Source organism: Rattus norvegicus, chromosome 18, assembly GCF_021556685.1.
Source record: "Rattus norvegicus strain SHRSP/BbbUtx chromosome 18, alternate assembly SHRSP_T2T, whole genome shotgun sequence".
NCBI classification, from domain to species: domain Eukaryota; kingdom Metazoa; phylum Chordata; class Mammalia; order Rodentia; family Muridae; genus Rattus; species Rattus norvegicus.
Genome location: NC_141551.1, coordinates 74,319,299 through 74,336,652, shown reverse-complemented (window position 1 = coordinate 74,336,652; position 17,354 = coordinate 74,319,299). Strand labels below are relative to the sequence as shown.

The 17,354-nt window shown below is 45.1% G+C and overlaps 1 protein-coding gene across 1 annotated transcript in view; it reads left to right on the top strand.

The window, feature by feature from the left end:
- The window catches only part of Setbp1 (SET binding protein 1), a 361,705-nt gene that overhangs the window by 233,341 nt on the left and 111,010 nt on the right, over window positions 1-17,354 (top strand). Inside the window, 1 exon segment of the mRNA NM_001427626.1 lies at window positions 12,403-15,850. Coding sequence (NP_001414555.1) covers window positions 12,403-15,850 — 3,448 coding nt within the window.

Below are 17,354 nucleotides of genomic sequence, written 5' to 3'. Positions count from 1 at the left end.
AACACCTATGGCAGAGTTGCATGCCCTGCAGGTTAACTGATCCAGCGCTACCTACATCTTGTCCTTTTGTGAGAGCGGTGCTGAACGGACAGATGGTGGAGCAGCCAGTGTGGGCCGGTGCTACAGACTAAGTCCTGGCCTGGATCACCAGTGTAAGTCCAAGTGATTTGTACAGTTTCAGTTCTGCGTGTGACAGCTATATTGCAGCCTTACTCCCACTGTCTTAACAGATGATTATGACAGGAAGTGTCAGGCCTGTCAGGCAAGGGCTTAATTTTTTTCATCCCATCCTATCCAAACCTCAAGTGACCAGTCCATGATGCCAACTGCCCCAAGGTAGGCAAGTCGCTCATCACTAAAGATGCATAAGACACCTTATCCCCACGACTGTGTGAACTCTTGGAACTCTATGATAATCTACAGGAACTCGGGACAGTGCGTAGTTTCCCATGCTTCCATTCTGAAAAGTCTGAAGTTTTTGTCAAGCTAAAGGAAGGTAGTTAAAAACGAGGAGAATAGGTGTCCGTTTCACAACTTCTGACCATTGATAAACAGCCCGGGAGGGCACCTGGCATGGATAAGAAGACCAAGGTCGAGCCCAGAAAGAAGCTAAAACCTCACAGGTTTTAGCTGTAAGGCACCGCCACATCTCCTTCCACCTAGCTGGGGTCCAGCTAGAGGTTGCCAGAAGCCTTCCCAAGGAAGGAATTTGAGCTTCGACTCTCTTCTAAAGGGACCTGAGAGTGACAGGAAAGTGGCAGTGTCTCCTTAGCCCTGCTACTAGAAAACTGACTGTCTGATGACTAGTAACTATTGGGTTTTTTAAAGTATAATAATAATAATTAGGTTATTGACAACTTATCATCTATTATTCTCTGTTAACATGTTTTTAATCAATGTTATTAAAATGCCAGCACAACCTCAACTAGTAAAAGACTCTATTATTTTTCCATTTTGAAAGAGAGGAAAAAAGAAGTGCCCCCTGATGTAGGTAGTGTGAGACAAAGCTTGGTCTTGAGACGCAGCAATCTGATTCTCGAGGGTCTTCCCAGGACCCTCCACTGCATGCTAAGCCTGTGATAGCCCTGATTGTGCACCACGTACCGGTGTAGTTCTTTACATAGATTTTTTTTTGATTGACTCGGCAATTGACCTCAGGAGGTAGGAATCCTATCATCTCTGCTTACGGTAAAGCAAAGCAGAGTGCATAAATATCAGTCAACTTTCCTGATACTGAACAGCAATGAGAATTAGAGTCAGGTGACACTTGAACCAGGATGTGCTGCTCACCTGCCCAGCAGCTGCCCCAGAAGTCACCCTACTGCCACTGTACCACTGTTTTGCATATTCTGAGCTCTGTTCTAGTGTTTCTGCAAAGGTTACAGCTCGTACCCCACTTCCTTTCTTTTTCTTATGCTTTTCTTTTTATTTAGATTTTTATTCTGTTAATATTTATAATATTTATATAATCCTTTGAGGACTTAATACAATCTGTTTTTGATCATGTCCACACCCCCCCACTCCTTTTCTAATTCTTCCTTTATCCCACACCGCATCACACCTGTTTTTCCATTCTTTTGGATGTCTAAAATCCATGAAGTCTAATCAGAGCTGCCCATTCATTGCTGGGTGTGAAGACACCCACTAGAATGTGTTCAGCCTATCAGGAGCCACATTCTTAAAGGAAACAGACTTTTCCTTCCCCATAAGCTAAGCACTGTCCCCAGCTTTTCTATTAGGAGCAGGAGTTCATGAACCTCCCTTGTCCATGCTACAACAGTGACTGCCTTATCCTCACCCCTGCCTTTTATTGAACAATAGATTCTTTTCTCACACGATATATCCTGGTCACAGTTTCTCCTCCCTCTATTCCTCAGTTCCTCATTTCCTTCCCTCCAGTTCAGGCCCATTCTCCTTCTGTCTCTCATTTTCGAAAAGGACAGACTTCTGAGAGATTATCACAAACCTTAATGAAATGAAATACAATAAGACAAAAACCATCCCGATAAAGTTGACCAAGGCAAATCAACAAAAGGAGAAAGCCCCAGGGCACAAGAACCAGGGACCTGCTCATTCACCCACTCAGGAGTCCCATAAAAATGCTAAACAGACAGCTATGATATATATGCAGAGGACCTGGTGCAGCCTCAGACCCATGCAGGTCCTATGCATGCCACCTCAGTCTCTGTGAGTTCATCGGAGCTTTGCTCATACTGATTTAGAGAATCTTGTATTTTTAGTGTCCTTCAGTCCTTCCATCTCTTACACCCTTTCTACCTCCTCTTCCATGGGACTCCCTGAGCTGTGAGGGGGAAGAATTCGATGGAGACACCCATTTAGGACCAAGTGTTTCAAGTTCTCTGCATATGGTCCACTTGTGCATCCTCATATTTACTTCTCCTCTACTGCAGGAAGAAGCTTCTCTGATGATGGCTGAATAAGGCACTGGTCTATGAGTACAGCAGAATATCATTAGAATTAACTGCATTGTTACTCTTTTTTAAAATCAGTGATAGTATTTGATCTTTGGGCTACTTAGTCTCTGGTTCTTGATCACCCAAGCAGTACTGGACATGGGTTCTGTCTTGTGAAGTGGGCCTTAAGTCCAATCAAACGTTGGTTGTTTACTCCCATAAGCTTTTCCATGTATACCCATGTGCCGCCATTGGATTGGCTTGATCTCGTACAGATCTTGCGTAGCCAACCACAGATTCCATGGGCTCATGAGTACAGTGCCTGACCACATGTCCAGAAGACACTGTTTTCCTGTGGTATTCTCCTCCCTCTGATTCTTACAATCTTTCCACTCCTTCTTCACCAATGATGTGTGTGTGTGTCCATGTGCATGTTTGCTTCATATAGATGTCTTTCAGTAAATTCTCCAACCTAGACAGGCCTGTGCAATGAAAACACAGTGCAAACAATATGAATACAAGTTGCGTGCCTTAGATTAGGCAGATCTACCACTAAACTGCTCTATTCCTCAGTTAGGAGAACCCTTATAACTTGTGGTTTCTCCAGGGCACGTGCTCCTGGTCCATCGTCCTTCCATTTCCTCCTCTGTCATCCCCTTCTCTCCTTATTCCTCTCCCCACAACTCTTTAGCTCCACCTTCCCTTCCCTGCCCAATCACCAGCTCTAGGCTTTATCTTACAAGTTAGAATGGGGAGAAGGTCCTGATGCAGTCACCTGAGTACTGTTTCACTAGGCAGTCCCTCATGGGGGAATTAAATTAGCATCAAAATACAAACAGCACCAGGGAAACCCACATAGATGGCCCATTTATAGCCGAGCACTCCACACTTATTCTCTGCAATTTGACCAGTTCTGACTTTCAGCATTAAGCACCATCCACTGCACAAAATAACTCATACATTAATCGATGAGTATAGAGATGTGACCTTGGAAAGCACTTTGATCCAGTGCCGGTTTAGCAGAACAATCATAGTAAGTTTTCCCCTGGGCCCTGTGAGCTTTCTATCAGTGGGCTCTTCAGATTTACAGTAGCAGGCCTGTGTGTCTTCCTGAGAAAGACTTAAGTACAAGCAGAGAGTGGTCAGTCACCCTCAACATTTGTTGAGTTATACCCAAGGGCATTATCTTGCAATGCTGGTCATTACTGTTACTCACATGATTCATAGATAGACAAACATGTTGATGGCTTTCCCCTTCAGCTGCCTACACAGCACCTTCTAGTACTGCGCAAGCGAGCCAGCAGGGTGGATGCTTCCTGTCAGCACCCATTTGATTTCTTTATGTCCTGTGACCTTTATGTGTAGAGTTTCCAGCAGTAGAGTCTCCCCGTCAAGTTCTGGTATAGAACCAAGAGCAAAGGCCATGTCCTATAATTTGTTATGGGTATGTTTGTGGGATATCTCTGACATTCTCCAAGGTAATACTACACCACTCTATGGCTTCTGGGAGAATCATTATGGGATAGCTGTAGTTGAAATTTTCACTAGGAATATACATGTGAAGCTTATAAAGTAGTAGGCTTCCTTATGACTTTTATCAGACATCTTCAGTATTAGCTGTCCCTTCCCTCATCTCTCCTCTGCCGAGACTTTATTTACGTCACATAATTAAAAGCCCAATTTGTTTATCTAACAATAGAATAAAGTAGATCCAGATTCCTGGGGCCTAAAATTGCTAAAAACACAAGAGGAGATGGGTCTCCCTCCACAGTGCACGTTTCCCCTTAGTTGCCTGAGACCTCGTGGTGGGACCCTGGCCACTGTAAGTGGAATGCTTGTTGCTCCAACTTATCAGAACTTTCAACAAGCAGAGAGCCTTCAGCTCAAGGGAAGAAAGCACCGTCTGGGGCTGCAGAGATGAGTCGGTGGTTAAAAGGAGTTGCAGCTCTTATAGAGGAGCCAGGGTAGCTTTCCAACATCTACATGGTGTCCCACAACCATCTCAAGTCCAGTTCAGGGGATCAGATATCCTCTTCTGACCTCCATGGGCATCAGCCAGGCACACAGTGCACATACATGCACACAGGAAAAACAATCACACACAAATCATAAAATAAATAAGCCTTGTCTATCTGTCTGTCTGTTTGTTTTAAAGACAAGCCAACACTAGCAAAGAGGTAAAAGTACATGCTTCAGGGCAGTGTGAGCGTCCTTCCTCCTGTCTCATTGTCAGGTCGTCCCCAGTGAGGTGCGGAGGATCATCTTGAGTAGACTGCAGGTAGAAGGTACATTACAAGACCTGCCATGAGACAGATACTAGAATACACTCACTCATGACAAAAGACACCCCTGAGAATTTCTGGGTGGGGACCAAGAGGAAGACCATTTTCAGTTCACGGTACATCTAAGAGACTGACGGACACCTTCAGGCCCTGCCTGTGACTCATCCTGCAGCCTCTCTTTTCCTCCACAACTCTCAGCAGTGTTGACTCTAGTCAAATGCTGGGAGGGAAAAACAGCAGATCTCAAACACTGGTCCTTGGACCCCATCTGGGATAGAAATGTAGAATCTTAGCCCCACGCTAGACTTACAGAGTCTGACTCGAAGCTTTAAGAGTGTCCTAAGGTGAATCCCAGAATCCCAAGCAGCTCAAGTTGAGAAGTACTAGAGTATTATTCTCCTTCGTCTCTCTTCCTCCGTGTCCCCTCCCACTGAGTCAAAAAGGGGAGAAAATAGTAAATGGATCTTAAAACCTTAATGATCTGAAGTGCTGTCAGCAGATTCCCAGTTTCCACAGACTGGGAAATGGGACCCGGGCCACTTTGAATGTGTGTGACTGGGGACACGTCAGGTAGGGTGCAATAATCCAGGGTGCCCACAATCTTTCAGTTGCTATTCCAACTACCCTTCCTCATGTTCCCGTTGGCTTCTCTCCTCTGTGGAGGGCAATAAAGAGTGCCTTCCATCCCTCTTAAGAATGTCTTGATAGGCCTCTGAATGCGACTGTCCCTCCAGTCTCACACTGATGTTATTAATTTTTAAAACAAACTTCCTGATTGAGGTTCTGCTGCCTCTAAATTGTCTCTACAATGAGACTGTGTACTAATTAACCCATAGAAACAATCAACGATGTACCTTTTTCAAGTTTCAGAGTGATTAGAATATGAAAATCAAGAGCACAATGGTGCAGATGTTTTAAAATCACAGCAGACAGCAATTAGTGACAGGGGAAACAGCTGCTTATCTCTCCAGATAAAGCCTCTTAATCGGGAATTACACTGGAGGCGTCATTACCCAGATGGATCACGCATGATTTAGCAAGAAGGCGGGGCTAAGCTAACTTTGATTTGTGAGCCAGGTTCTTGTCAAGCTGACACGTTTACCTTCAGAAAGGTGAACTGGAGGCTGCAGGGGAGGCTGCCTTTTACCTTGCCACCTCTTAGCCCAGGTCACAGCAGATGCACAGGGTGAGAAAAGAGAACCCAAAGGTCTGCAGAAGCCGAGAGCACCTGTCTCCTCTAGTCGGGCTGTATTGTCTTATTGTTTAGGGATGAACTCATTAGCTGCCCTTGTGTACTGGGAAGAAAGAGGACCTGGTAAAGGGGGGCAACAGTGAGTTTCAGGCTACAGTAGGAAACCTCTGGAAAGGAACACATCTGCTTCCCTGCGTGTGTGTGTGTGTGTGTGTGTGTGTGTGTGTGTTGCGTATGTGTGTGCACAAGTGAGTGGGGGAGAGAGAGGAGAGGGGGAAGAGAGAGGAGAGGGGGGAGGAGAGAGAAAGAGAGAGAGAGAGAGAGAGAGAGAGAGAGAGAGAGAGAGAGAGATTTGTGAACCCTATTTGTGAACTACATCTATGCTTGGTTCCTTTTATTTGTGGGTTTAGTTTGGGCACTAAGAACTCCAAATAACTTGCTCTAGTGTTTTATAAAAGTCTATAAGTGACCACACACACACACACGCACTTGTTTTAGTCTCCCAGATAAATAATTGGAGTGGAATTGTTGGGTCATGAGGTACATTTAGCTTGGAAAGAAATTGCGGAAATATCTTCCAGGTTTTCTTGCCCTTTGACAGGCTTCCCTCACGCAGTGGCTGAGGTGTCGATTGTTTTGTATCCTTGCTTACGTTTGCTGTTTGTCCTTTTATATCTGAGCTCACCCAGTAAGCAAGTAGGCATCTTCTTGTGGCTTTGTCATTTCCCTCACAACAAATGACATTGGGAACATAAATATGACCCTCACTGGCCCTTCCTCCTAACTACATGGCCCCAAATATTTCAGTGAAAGCATTTTTGCAGTGACCAGGGACGCAGAGTTGGTTGATACGCTAAGTAGATCCTATTTTGCATTGATGAGAAGTCCGACATTTTTTGTTTTGTCTCTGTTTTACTAGCCGGTCTTTTTTAGGTGGCTACCTTTCCATTTTTCTGCTCATCTTCGGTGCTCACCAGTTTCTTTTACTGTGTGTAGATATGGCTTCTGTTGTGTTCATTCTCCCTCAGGTTTGTTTGTCCTCTCAGTGATCTGGATCTGCATGTGCCTTTCCTTCTCTGACGTCCTGTGGATAGTCTTAGTGGATGAGACCCCTTTCCATTGTTTCCTGAGTCCCTAGAGGGCTGTTTCTTTTTTTCTCCCCATCTCTCAATTTAGATGATTTCTTCTGGGTCCTTTCCATGCTTCAGAAGCTGTTCTGACTCCCACAGTGAAGTTTTCACTGTAGCTTTTGTTCAGATGCAGAGTTCACACGTGCCTGCCTCAGTGTTCTAACCCTCTCTGTACTGAGGCTTCCCATCTGGTCATCAATGTCCCTGCATCCGTTTCTTTAAATATTTGAACATTTTCAGAATGGTTATTTTAGTCTAGTTTTATTTTCCTGATTGTGGGCATTTTGGCCTCTACCTCTGTGCTTGTTTGAGAGAGAGAGAGAGAGAGAGAGAGAGAGAGAGATAGGTCAAATCCACTGGCTACAGTTCAAAACTGTTTTTGAAAAATTCTAGAATTCGGTGAAACATATTTGAAAGCCACTGGAATAGGAATCTCCTGGCAATATTACAGTCTCTCTGGTGGCTAAGCCAGGCCTGTCTTAGATATAATCCAGGGCTCTGAATTCTGTCTGCTCACTGGTATTGCCTGAAAGCTTTGAAGGAAGTACTAGTTATTTGGGCTCACCACCAGTATGCTGACATAATTGCTCTGGGTACACCCCAGGTATGTTGTTTCTAACAAGACTTCCTGTGCGATGTTTAACATATAGCTAACGTTGGACACTTTTAGTCTAAGCATTGAGTTTGTGGTTCCATTCCTTGTCTCCCACACTCTTCTCTCACTCAAGTTTAAGCACTTGCTTCTGGCCCCAGAAATGGAATGCCAGGATTCCCCAGAGCTCTGATGATTAGCATGGATAAAAACCCCAGGCTGGGAGGTCAGGAATACCTGCATGCTCTCCCTTCTGGGAAGGTAATGCCCCCCCCTCCTGCTGTGAAAGTGACCCTTCTGCAACTCTGACTCACATCTTTCCCTGAAATAGGAAACGGTTGGGGTTTCTTACCACGTAAATTGCAGAGTTCATGGAGCAAAACAGGAATGTTCAACGTTGCCAAATTGCATATCCTAACAGGCCTGTCGTGGTTTGCTCTGCATCTTTACCACCAAAGTGCTGCGAATGTCATAGTAACCGCAGACGAGCATGTGTTAAATCATTAGATCGGGGGGATATAAATTTGTACATCAACATTATCTCGGGAGCCTGTTAAACTATGTCTCCCTTCCTCCCACCCAGACACACTAGGCATTAGTGGCTCTGTAGAGGACCGAGGAATCTGGCTGTATGACTGGTACCTTAAGTGCTCCTGATGCAGTGATCCAACACCACATCTGGAGAAGCATCAAGCGCCAAATTCTGAGATAAAGATTCCCCAGTGGCTTCATGTTTCCCCGTGCTCGTAAACCAACATATCTCACAGACAGTAAATTCATATTAAAGGTGACATAGAAAAGAAGGGAGAGCAAAGATGACCCAAAAGAGGAGTTTCTCTCTCTGACTGCTTGTTTATTTTCCTTTTGATGATATCCCTCTGATTCCATTCACCATATTTGTTCTTGAAAAAAAAAAAAAGAAAAGCTTGGTCTCAGATGAGCATGAAAAAAAGGCACAGGTATTCATTTTCTTCCATTGTTTAGGAAAATTTCAAGTGTTTCATAAAAAAAACCAATAAACTTCTTTTTAAAAAGAAATTTGACTTGTACAGAAATATTTATATAAATCATTTATATAAATGATGAGGAAGGGAACAGTCACTTCCCCTTTTCTTTGTGCTGTGTGCTGGTTCGTCTCCGTATGGATAGACTAAGCTCATTTCTTGGTAAAGGACACCCTGGAGCTATTATCGGGATTTCCTGAGTGTCAGCCCGTACCTGTCAGAAGACCTGTAGAAGGACTCATTCAGAGATGTTTTAGAAAGCACTCATTCCTGGTCCTTCCTCTGGCTTTGCTCCTTCTCTGGAGCCCCAGGGAGCAACAAGCTTAAAATTCCACCCCAACCCCTTCTTCTGATCTAAATCTCACTTCTCTTTATCCATTCTAACCTTCATTGCTGATGCCAACTTGACAGGTAGCCTGGGCTACGAATTTGTAAAAACAGTGGGTCAGGCTGTGACCTAGAGGAAGACCAGAACAGCATATGAGCCTGGCCTGGTCCCTGGCTACAACAGTGCAGGCCAAACATTCACATCAGACTGAACCCCACCTTCTCATCAGACTGAACCCCACCTTCTCAGGTGCAAGCCCTCCCTCAGTCGATCTAGCTGGAAGCAAGTGACAAGAGATAGGAAAGACAGGGAGGAAAGAACTAACAAATTACATTAAGGGGGCGTGGGCACCATATAAAAAATGTAGGTCTTAAGTTGAGGGTAAGAGGTGTTCTTATAGTTGTTTGGTCAATAACTAATGCTTTTCAGCACTCCAGCTTCATTATGAGCCATTATCAAATGGAAGATGAATGCTATATTGTCGTTTGTGTGTAACTGTATATTTTGCCAATTTACTAGGAACTTCGGCTAATGTTTTTTTTTTTTTTTTACTCATGTTGATTTAAGTGTATGAATATCTGTGCATATCCCACCAGTGCCTGTCTGTGAGGGCCAGAAGAAGGTGTCAGATCCCCTGGAGCTGGAGTTAACAGGCAGTTGTAAGCCACCTGATCTGGGTGCTTGGAACTAAACTCAGGTTCTCTGTAAGAGCAGTAAGAGCTCTTAACCACTGAGCCATCTCTCCAGTCCCTCTTTTATTTATTTATTCATCCATTTGTTCATTCATTCATTCAACAAGAGCCTTAAAAGACTTTGTATACTTGGCTCTTTGGTAAGTTCTGGGAATTATAAGATATACAAAAAGGGAGATAATATGTTTGCTTGCTTGCTTTTATCTAAAAATACTTAGTCTTAGAGAAAGAGAGAGAATCGTCTATGGATTAAATACCACATGGTACCGTAAGGACTGTGGCAGATGTTGCTATGGAAATCAATGGAACATGCAGAAGAGACAGTGTAGGGAGTCAGGTGTAGCTGTGTTTGAGGTGGTAACCATGTTGGCAAGCACTATGTCCCCGTGCTTAGCCCATCAATCTCATCATTGACAAAACGAAATATCCGTAATAAGACGCACATTCTCTCATTCGTTTGGTAAATGTTTATTGAGGGCCTGCCGTGTGCCGAGGCACCCTGATGGGTACCTTGTTGATAGGTAATAAGCCAGAAAAGGATATGGGCATGTAATTCAATTATCATACAAAAATCAAACACACAAAAATTAACTACAGATGGTGCCGTGAAGGTGAATGCATGTTTCTCGAAAGCCTAAAATCGGGATATTTCTCTAAGGTTGAGGGACATCACTAGGACGAAGGCCATCCAGCATGGGAACATGTTGATTGTGAACGCTGTTAGACATCAAGGGTCAGCACTTAGAGCAGAGAACAGGTGGTAAGAGTCACAGATCAAGTTTCCAGCCCTCACTACATCACAAAGCCCCACTCATAGACGGACTCTAACATCCAGCGCTGGGGACATGGACGAGCCAGGAGTTTGGAGCAAACGGAATCACCACAGATCCTGTTGTGCCCAAGGTTGAAGACAGTAATACTCATAGCTCATTTCACATTAGCTCAGAAATGCCACAGGATACGTTACGCAACATCGCGGAGGAATAGAAAGCATCAGATTCTTGACATGGTGAAGGAGCAAACCGCTGATTCATAAAAAGATGACTAAATGACATTTAATATTCTCTCCTCCATTTTAAATTCATACACTTTTATAGAAACTGGGATTATAACTTATGTGCACAGCAATAAACCCTAGTAGACAGAATCAAGTGACAAGGCAATTCTGTATGTATTGATGTTAATGGTATCGATATTACAAATTTCAAGATGACACTTTTTTTTTTAAAGATGACACTTTTTTTCCCTTGGGCTGTGTATTGGTTTGACTTGGGGAGACTATCATACATGAAAAAAATATGTAGTATGACCATATAAACGTAAAAACGATTTTACAAAGTCTTCGTGACAAAATGTTCCTCTGAGTCCAGTAGTTGGTATGATGCAAAAGCTGTTGAATCAAGACATTGAATTTTACCTCCAAAGCCTCTGTCATGTATGTCTGGACTTAGGCAATCATCAGGAATGGTTTCTAGCAGAGTATTAGTTCTATAGCCCCAGTGGTGGATAGATGGAGGTAAAATAATAGAATGTAGATAAGATAACAGGTGAGAGGCTGATAGACAATAGATGATGGGTAGATATTGGACTGATAGAAGTGACAGGGAAAACTGCCAACTTTTCTATACCAACCACCATATTTTTTCTTAGAGCAAATGTTATAAAACATTTTCTTTGATTTACTAATATTTTTCCTTCTGTAACCAGAAACTATTAAGTGTACCATTATGTGTATAAGTTAAGCTTTGACTGAGCCTGCAGGAGGTGTCACTGTATGAATCCTATGGCTCTCCACTCACCAGAATAGTGAGAGCATTTCTAACTAAAACCAGTGTCAGTCTCTCCGGTGCTGGTTAGCCTTCCATCTCTTTGGGGTTTTGTAGATTCTGCTGTGTCTAGCTATTCCTAGAGATAAGTGGTAGGGAAAGTGTTGGAGACGTTCATTCATTTGTGTAGGGGAAGCACAGATGCCATGGTACAGGAAGGATTTTGATGGATCACAATTTGTTCTTAGTACGCTTGTTCATAAAACTCAAACTTCCTTTGGAGACTTTCCCCAAAGAATAGTTTAACATGTGCTCGTGGATCCTGCAGTAAGCTAGCCCTCAACCACAGCAGCATAGCCAGAGACAAAGATGGGGATGGTTCCCTCATGGTTCTCGTGTGTGTCTTCTGCATGCCCTGGACTTGTGTCGTTTTCTCCAGAGGAACTCTGTGGTGCTTGCATGCAGAGATATTGAGCTTTATAATGTACGGCATACACTGCACTAAATGGGTAATCACAGGAGGCAAATGGGAGACCTCTAAGGAGAGACTGGAGTTAGTAAGAGGCAGCCTGAGTTAGGCAGAGGAGCACCAGTTGGGGAGTTCAAGCTCTTGCTGGCTTCTCTGCATTGGGCAGGATTCCCTACTCCTTATGTGTCAGCTTCCTCCTCATAAGATTCTAATGATTGATCTCAGAGGCCTCGGGGTTACTGCCTCCTCTCTTCATACAGCTCTTCTCAGACTGTAATAAACCACATTCTTTAGAGGGGAAAGACAGCAATTAAAATTAACCTTGTTAATGTTCGAATCCAGTGTCATATATCTTTAGTACCATAATTGAGAAAAACTCCTCTCTCTAAAGCATTCTGAAATTCAGGAAAATGTGAGCATAATCACTTATTTCAAATGTTAAAACAATTAAGCTGTTAGACAATAAACTTTAAGAAGTTCCAAAATGTTCATCTTTGTTTCTTTCTTTTGCTTTCCACTTTCTCCACTCTCAGGCATACGAGAGGCCCCAGAAACACTCAACACTTCAGTATGACCCAGGTCTCTCCCAGGGCTTCACCAGTGACACCTTAAAACCAAAGCACCAGCAAAAAAGCAGCAGCCAGAGCCACATGGACTGGTCCTCCAACTCTGACAGTGGACCAGCTACTCAGAATTGTATCATCAGTCCAGAGTCTGGCAGAGACACTACAAGCACCAGCAAGATCCCAGCTCTTGAACCCGTGGCTTCCTTTGCAAAGACCCAGAGTAAGAAAGGCAGTACAGGGAGTACCTGGAGTCAGTTGTCCAGCAGCAGCAAAGACCTGCTCTTGGGAAGTGTGGTACCATCCCCTGGCAGCCACAGCTCCCCAGCGACCCCTAGCAACTCAGCTGAGTGCAATGGACTCCAGCCATTGGGAGATCAAGAGGGAGGAGGTACAAAGGATCTCCCAGAACCACCCACTATCAGTAGCAAGAAGAAATCCAGTAAAAAAGATCTGATAAGCCAAACCATACCAAACTCGGATCTGGATTGGGTCAAGAGTGCCCAGAAAGCATTTGAAACCACAGAAGGGAAAAGGGAAACCTATTCTGCAGACAATGCTCAAGAGACATCGCCGACCCGGCAGAGCATCAGTTCCGTCAGTAATCCGGAAAATGATTCCAGTCATGTCCGGATTACTATCCCCATAAAGACACCTTCTCTGGATCCAACCAACCATAAGAGGAAAAAGAGGCAGTCTATTAAAGCTGTGGTGGAAAAAATCATCCCGGAGAAAGCACTGGCTTCAGGGATTACTATGAGCAGCGAAGTCGTTAATAGGATACTTTCCAACTCAGAGGGAAGTAAGAAAGACCCTCGAGTCCCAAAGCTGAGTAAGATGATAGAGAATGAGTCCCCCTCAGTTGGCCTCGAAACAGGTGCGAATGCTGAGAAAATTGTCCCTGGAGGTGTGTCCAAGCAGAGGAAACCACCCCTGGTCATGACGTCACCGACACGCGCAGAGCATGCTCCGTCAGGAAAGCTGCCTGAGATCCAGCACCCCAAGTTTGCTGCAAAAAGGAGGTGTAGCAAGGCAAAACCTCCGGCTATGCTTCGAGAGGCAGTCTTAGCCACCGCCGAGAAGCTGATGGTGGAGCCGCCGTCTGCTTACCCCATTACGCCATCCAGCCCTCTCTACACCAACACGGACAGTCTTACTGTGATCACGCCGGTCAAAAAGAAGCGGGGACGACCAAAGAAGCAACCTCTGCTCACCGTGGAGACCATTCACGAAGGTACCTCCACTAGCCCTGTCAGCCCGATTAGCAGAGAGTTTCCTGGAACCAAGAAGAGAAAGCGGAGGCGCAATCTGGCTAAGTTGGCCCAGTTAGTGCCCGGAGAGGACAAACCCATGAGTGAGATGAAGTTTCACAAGAAGGTTGGAAAGCTTGGTGTGTTGGATAAGAAGACCATCAAAACGATCAACAAGATGAAGACGCTCAAGAGAAAAAATATCTTAAATCAGATCTTGTCCTGTTCCAGTAGTGTGGCCCTAAAGGCCAAAGCTCCCCCAGAGACCAGCCCTGGGGCAGCATCTATCGAAAGCAAACTGGGAAAGCAAATTAATGTCAGCAAGAGAGGAACCATCTACATTGGCAAGAAGAGGGGCAGGAAGCCGAGAACAGAGCTGCCACCCCCATCCGAGGAACCCAAAACAGCCATCAAGCACCCCAGGCCTGTCTCTAGCCAGCCGGATGTTCCAGCCGTGCCTTCCAGCTTCCAGTCACCTGTGGCTTCTTCACCAGCAGCCGTGCACCCACTTGCAACCCAGTTAGGTGGGTCCCATGGCAACCTGAGCCCCGCCAGCACTGAAACCAATTTTTCCGAATTGAAAACTATGCCGAACCTCCAGCCCATCAGTGCTCTTCCAACCAAAACCCAGAAGGGGATCCACAGTGGGACTTGGAAGCTCTCCCCACCCCGGCTGATGGCCAACTCCCCTTCGCACCTTTGCGAGATTGGCTCGCTGAAGGAGATCACGCTATCCCCAGTGAGTGAGTCCCACAGTGAGGAGACCATCCCGAGCGACAGTGGCATTGGGACCGACAACAACAGCACCTCCGACCAGGCAGAGAAGAGTTCGGAATCCCGGCGGAGGTACTCCTTCGACTTCTGTTCCCTTGACAACCCGGAGGCCATTCCACCTGACACCAGCACAAAGAACCGGCACGGCCACCGGCAGAAGCATCTCATTGTGGACACTTTTCTGGCCCACGAAAGCCTCAAGAAGCCAAAGCACAAGAGGAAACGGAAAAGCCTGCAGAACCGCGATGATCTCCAGTTTCTGGCTGAGCTGGAAGAGCTCATCACCAAGTTTCAAGTGTTCAGGATCTCCCACCGGGGCTACACTTTTTACCACGAGAATCCGTACCCCAGCATCTTCAGGATTAACTTTGATCACTATTACCCGGTGCCATATATCCAGTACGACCCATTACTCTACCTTCGTAGGACTTCAGACCTGAAGTCAAAGAAGAAGCGTGGTAGGCCTGCAAAGACCAATGACACCATGACAAAGGTGCCTTTTTTACAGGGGTTCAGCTACCCTATTCCCAGTGGAAGTTACTATGCACCCTATGGAATGCCTTACACATCAATGCCTATGATGAACCTTGGTTACTATGGTCAGTATCCAGCCCCTCTCTATCTGTCCCACACACTTGGAGCAGCATCCCCATTCATGAGGCCAACAGTGCCACCGCCCCAGTTCCACACAAGTTCCCACGTCAAGATGTCCGGGGCAACTAAACATAAAGCCAAGCATGGAGTCCACTTGCAGGGAACCGTAGGCATGGGCCTTGGTGACATCCAGCCATCTCTGAACCCTCCCAAGGTGGGCGGGGCCGCTCTGTCCAGCAGTAGGCTCCACAAGAGGAAACACAAACATAAACACAAGCACAAGGAAGACCGAATCCTAGGGACCCACGACAATCTGAGTGGTCTCTTTGCAGGCAAAGCCACAGGCTTCTCCAGTCACCTCCTGAGCGAGCGGCTCAACAGTTCGGACAAAGAGCTCCCGTTGGTGAGTGAGAAGAGCAAACACAAGGAGAGACAGAAGCACCAGCATGGTGACGCCAGCCACAAGGTTTCTAAGAACAACTTTGAGGTGGACACCCTGTCGACGCTGTCACTTTCGGATGCCCAGCACTGGACACAGGCTAAGGACAAGGGTGACTTGAGCAACGAGCCTGTGGAGTCGTGCGCTAAAAGGTACTCTGGCAGTGGCGGAGACAGCACAAGGTCAGAGAGTCTGGATGTGTTCAGTGAAATGAATCCTTCCAGCGACAAGTGGGACAGTGACATGAGTGGGAGTAAGAGGAGGGGCTTTGAAGGCTTTGGGACGTACAGGGAGAAGGACATCCAGGCCTTCAAGATGAATCGCAAGGAGAGAGGTTCTTACGAGTCCTCGATGACTCCAGGTAAGACCACATTTTTCTCTAGACTTGAACTTGCCAGTTGTTTAAGTCCTGGCCTTTGCGGTCTGAAGGCCAATCATGCTGAGAACACTTTTTACCAGAAGTGGGGAGCGAAATGCCAATAGGCCCCCATGGCACTTTTGGATTTACTGTGTGTTTCATATAGTTTACATGGTTTGCCTGTCTTTCTGTTCCATTAACGCCAATGCCCGAGACAGCCTTAGTAACTCTCTAAATGGCAGACATATAGGCTATGACTGTACCTTTTGTTGGAGACACTGTTCTTACGTTATTAGGTCCTGATGATTTAGGATGGTTTGCTAGTAGAAGGGTCTAGAACTGAAAGAATACCAACAACATCTTAAAGAGTGCCGAGGCTAAAAGAGAATGACACTGACTGTGTGTGACATCCTGTCGATAGAAGTCACCAATCTTAGATGAGAGATCTACCACAACGTGAATGGAAGCCAATGGTCAGAGAATCCTCTTGTCTAACCAGTTGGGAAGCCACAGCCCTAAGCCATGTTATCTGTTTTTTACAATCATTGGACAAGCTGGTACAGTCAGGACCCTAAACGGAACCCTTGACTGGATACACAACACTGCATGTACAAAGGGAGGTGACTGAAAGATCGGTGTTTTATGTCTCCTTTACAAACAGAACCACATCCCTCTCATTTTCTAGAACACCCACTAAATTGGGATCTTACTCACTGAGGTCTAAACGAATATGTTCATTGCTTCCAGAAAGATCTCTCTCCCTGTCAGTTACTGGCAGAATTTCTTTGCTAAATTCCCTTTCCACGCCAGTCTTTCCCTGCTATTCACTTTTACAATTTGGCAAGCATACCCCTGTGTCCATGTCCTTACAGTACATAAATGTCAAGGCTCTGAAGAGTAGGACATCTTGGAAATTTCTTTAATGGGAATTGAAGAAGCTAAAAGAGTATCTTGCATTTCTATTGTCCCCAAGTGGTGTGAAGCACTCTGGTCAAAGCCTGGTTTTAAGGGTCTCCTTGTACACCATGAGGATGTAGACATAATGTTTTATTTCTGTTTATCCTTAGGGTCTCTCACTGTCTCTCTGTCTTCCTGGGGAGTCCACAATGGTGACTATGAAAAGTCAACTCAAAATGAATGAGTTACTTTTATAGGAATGACTTTGAGCTAAAAACTACTAAAGATTGCGTCATGCTGCTAGTAATTTGTGAGTTGTCGTGGTGGTACAATGACTTCTTAATGAAAGAGATTAGATTGTACACGTCTCCTAGATTTGATGGCAGCAATGAAGGTCACAAATGGCCCATTTATTCTGCCTGCCCAGAGTAGCCATGGTGTTGCCATTTCTCATTCAAAAGACTTCTTGGAAGTTACCTGGTTTCTTGAAAAGCCTAGATGAAGCCTGCCTAGCACAGGGCACTGTATTAAATACGGACATGAGAAATACTGGTATCATAAAAGCATAATAGCATTTACCTATACAAACTGAACTAGTCATAGAGTTTTT